This window comes from Capricornis sumatraensis, chromosome 9, assembly GCF_032405125.1.
Source record: "Capricornis sumatraensis isolate serow.1 chromosome 9, serow.2, whole genome shotgun sequence".
In the NCBI taxonomy this organism is placed as follows: domain Eukaryota; kingdom Metazoa; phylum Chordata; class Mammalia; order Artiodactyla; family Bovidae; genus Capricornis; species Capricornis sumatraensis.
Window position 1 is genome coordinate 11,145,329 of NC_091077.1, and position 4,432 is coordinate 11,149,760.

Genomic DNA, 4,432 nt, shown 5'->3' on the forward strand with positions numbered 1-4,432 from the left:
CTCAATAGTGTCTGACTCTTTGAGACCCCATGGACTGTAGCTCACCAGTCTCCTCCATCCATGGCAAGAATACTAAAGTGGGTTGGCATTTTCTTCTCCAGGGGAATCTTCCCTACCCAGAGATCAAATCCGCATCCTCTGTGGCTCCTGCATTGGCAGGCTAATTCCTTACCACTGAGCCACCAGAGAAGCCCACCAGCAGGAAGGAACTATGCAAAGCTTTTTATGTGCACTGATCAAATCTGCCAGGCTTCTGCGACTTAGCGACTAAACCACCACCACTAAATCTGTCAGCTACTCCAAGAGGATAGATACTGCTATTCCTATTATTGGGGGGAAGATATTAACATTTAGAATATTTCCAGTGACTTTCCAAAATCAAAGAGCAAATATGTGCAGAACCAAAACTCAAAACCAGAGTTTCAAATTACAAAAGATTTGCATTTGATATCACTTAGAAAGAGCTTCAAATTATAAAAGTTTTGCATTTTATCTTATTTAGAAAAATATTTTAACAGATAACTTTTTAAAATCCTTCATTTTTGTTGTAGTTTCAATACTTTCCTTTGTGAATTTGTAATGTATTCCTCTTGTCAATTTTTCTAGTAGGATGCTCTACACTGATCATATAAATATATCATTCCTTTCTTTTTGGTAAAATGTATTTTGCTTCTTTGCTCTTCTGGATATCCAGGATTGAATGGTTTCCAGGACCAAGAAAGCTTATCTTTATCACAAAAAATTAATACACCCTTTAAGATTCTTTTTTATACCTGATTTTTTTAGCTTTACAGCACCTGTCATTATCTGATAATTTTTATAATTTCTTATTTGCTTCTATTCTTCCTCCATCATTGAACTGTATGAACTATTGTATATTAGCACTGAAGTTAGTCAGTCTTCAATTTATACTGGCAAATATGTGACATAATTTCTCTTCAAAGTTTAGAATAAATGATATTATGGGGAGAAGATTGAATGTGGGATGAAGTATTCAGAGATAGCACATGGGATCACTTGAGGGAAATTTTTCATATGAAAATTATAAATATTAATATTAAATGCAAAATATGAATTGTAGAGTTTAAACTATGTTTACAGTGCTAATTTCTGAGAAAAGTGATCATGTTATTTTTGTTTCTTGATAGTCACATTCACTACATGGAACCAGAGAATGATACTAAACTTTTGGAATTTCTTCTTCTGGGATTTTCAGAGGAACCAGAACTGCAGCCCCTCATATTTGGGCTTTTCCTCTCCATGTACGTGATCACTGTGTTTGGAAACCTGCTCATCATCCTGGCCGTCAGCTCAGACCCCCACCTCCACACCCCCATGTACTTCTTCCTCTCCAACCTGTCCTTTGTAGACATCTGCTTCACCTCCACCACCATCCCAAAGATGCTGCAGAACATAAGGACAGAGAGCAAAGTACTAACCTATGAAGGCTGCATCACCCAGATGTATTTTTTCATACTCTTTGCAGTATTGGACATGTTTCTCCTGACCGTGATGGCCTATGACCGATTTGTAGCCATCTGTCACCCCCTGCATTACATGGTCATCATGAACCCCCGGCTCTGTGGTCTGCTGGTTCTGGCGTCCTGTATGATGAGCGCCCTGAACTCCTTGTTACAAAGTGTAATGGTCTTGAGATTGTCTTTCTGTACAGACTTGGAAATCCCCCACTTTTTCTGTGAAATTAATCAGTTGATTCAACTTGCCTGTTCTGACATGTTTCTTAATGAGATAGTAATGTATTTTGCAGCTGCAATATTGGGTGGTGGTTCCTTCACTGGGATTCTTTATTCATATTCCAAGATAGTTTCTTCAATACAAAGAATCTCATCAGCTCAGGGGAAGTATAAGGCGTTTTCCACCTGTGCATCTCACCTCTCAGTTGTCTCTTTATTTTATTGTACATGTTTAGGAGTGTACCTTAGCTCTGCTGCTACCCACAGCTCACACTCAAGTGCAATCGCCTCAGTGATGTACACAGTGGTCACACCCATGCTGAACCCCTTCATTTATAGTCTGCGGAACAAAGACATAAAGAGGGCTCTGGAAAGAATCATTAGGAAGGCAGGTATAACATTGTTCTGGGGCTGAAGAACTACCCATGATTGCAGGATTTAAATAAATGGAGCCAGATATTGCTATGTTTTAACCAGATTTTGTAAGGAGAACTTGTCCATTTATTTCCAAGAATTTCCTTTTATCTGAATTCAACTCGTCTACACAATTTAAGGAACTCAATTTATTGAGCTTTATTATGAATAAAGTTTTGGAAATTTTGATAGAGGGTGCATGACTCTATAGAATGCTTTGGGTAGTATCAGCATTTCAATAATATTAAGTCTTCCAAGCCATGGACACCTCATATTTTTTCATCTATTTGTCTTCTTCAATTTTTCTCATCAATATATTACAGGTTTTAGTGTAAGATATTTAGTGTACAGATTTTAGTGTAAGATATTTTAGTCTTTCCCCCCACTGATTTTTGTATCTCCATGATCTATCTAAATATCTGAAAATTTAGAATGAGGGTTCTGATTGTATAGTCTGCATTGGATGGACTTTTTTAAAGAACAAATGAGACAATCAGATTTAGCTTTGGAGAAATCTTTGTCTCAGGACTATAAAAAGGTTCACTGTTATAACTTTGGAATCCCGAAGAGTTCATGGAGTAGTGATAAGCACTGGATACATTTGACATCTAACTGGTCTCTTGGGAACAAATCAGCCCAGAAAATTTCCATTCTGTCCAGATAAGTTCCCATGGGGGAAATGTGCTTGGGGTTGGAGTAACAGTGGAAAATGTGCTAATGAGAAAATACAGTGGATATGCGGAGCTGTAAATATCTCCACTGCTGCTAGGTCAAAGCATGTTTCACTTTGAGCTGGAGAGGTCATGGTTTGTGCATTTGGATTCCTGAGTCTGGCTCAGGGACCCATACTTTGCTTCTTACTTCTTTCTTATCTGGGAACAGAGCTTCATTCTCCAATATCAACCACCTGGGGAAGTTTTGGACTTCCACCCAGAGACCTCCATCTCAACCTTTCTAATCAGGTGAGTCTTAGAGCCCAGTAGACACTTCAGGAGAAAGCCTCAGAGAATGAAATCCAAGAACATTTACCTGCAGTCACTTAGAAACCCAAATACCTGGCTCAGAGCCAACAGATCTCCCTGTTTACATGCATGGTTGATTAACTGATTTATAAACAATTTATTTAATATGTTCAAAGAGAATCATCTGTCAGATTCAGCAGTACAAGATTATTAGTGATAATTAAGTGATAAGAATGAAAATATACTTGGATGAAATTCAAGAAGAAATTGGAAGCACAATGGTATCAGTAAAATTTGAACATTTCCAGGGAGATTTAGGGTAGGAAAATAAACTATTACATAAAGAGGAATTTGCAGTGAAATAATGACATTGTTTTAATTTTTTAAATGTATAAGATGGTATATGAATTTGAGCAAATTCTGGGAGATAGTGAAACTCAGGGAAGGCTGGTGTGCTGCAGTCCGTGGAGTCACAAAGATTCAAATCAACAGCATAGCTATTACCTGGAAACTACGATTTTTGATACACATTTCACAAAATTTTCTCTTACATTGAGCATTCACTTGAAAAATAATTAAATTTAATATGAAAACAGACAGATGGTAAAGAGCTTATCTTTGCAGCTGTTTATTACCTGGGAGACTGGATATATTTGGAGGTTTATTAGCCATTTGCTTTATCACAAACTGTTTATGCATATTCTTTGCTACATGCACTGGATTCAGATTGTTTTATTCTTTTCAGGTTTTTTTCTGTATGATTTTTTTATAATATATTTCATCTCCAGCTCTGAGAGAAAAGGCCTGGAATTATACTTCAACATGTGGGTGAGGGAGAGAATGAGATGTGTTTTAAATACCTTGACAAGTCTTCTATGCTTAAATAGATACATGCAACTTCTCTCTCCCCACTCTTTCCCTCACATATAGGTGTCTCAGGTACCATTTCACCCCAAACTGCTCTAAGCTCCAACCACTTCCCCATTCTCTGTTTATTCTTGGTTTTTAAATTGCATTTCTTTAAACAAAGATTTACAAATTATTTTTAAAAATTTTTACTCTTTGCAATTTAAATCATGTATGTAAATATATCTGTTGTTGGGTTGCATGAGGGCTTATAAGTTTGGGATGTATAAATCTATCAATTGGTTGTATTTTATCCTCTCCCACTGATTTTTTAAACATCAAAAGTTCTTATGCATCCATCAGTTCATTTCAGTTGCTCAGTCGTGTCCAACTGTTTGCGACCCCATGGACTGCAGCATGCCAGGCTTCCCTGTCCATCACCAACTCCCAGGGCTTGCTCAAACTCATATCCATCGAATCAGTGATGCCATCTAACCATCTCATCCTCTGTTGTCC

The 4,432-nt window shown here is 37.3% G+C and overlaps 1 protein-coding gene across 1 annotated transcript; it reads left to right on the top strand.

Annotated features, from left to right (window-relative positions):
• Positions 1–1,125: 1,125 nt before the first annotated feature.
• LOC138085423 (olfactory receptor 7A10-like) lies at positions 1,126–2,109 on the top strand. The gene has a single exon (XM_068979789.1). It carries the CDS (start codon positions 1,126–1,128, stop codon positions 2,107–2,109), a length of 984 nt encoding a protein of 327 aa, XP_068835890.1.
• The last annotated feature ends 2,323 nt before the right edge of the window (positions 2,110–4,432 follow it).

Excerpts from the sequence above, each read along its gene's own strand:
- LOC138085423 (XM_068979789.1), top strand. The coding sequence starts at position 1,126 with ATGTTATTTTTGTTTCTTGATAGTCACATTCACTACATGGAACCAGAG.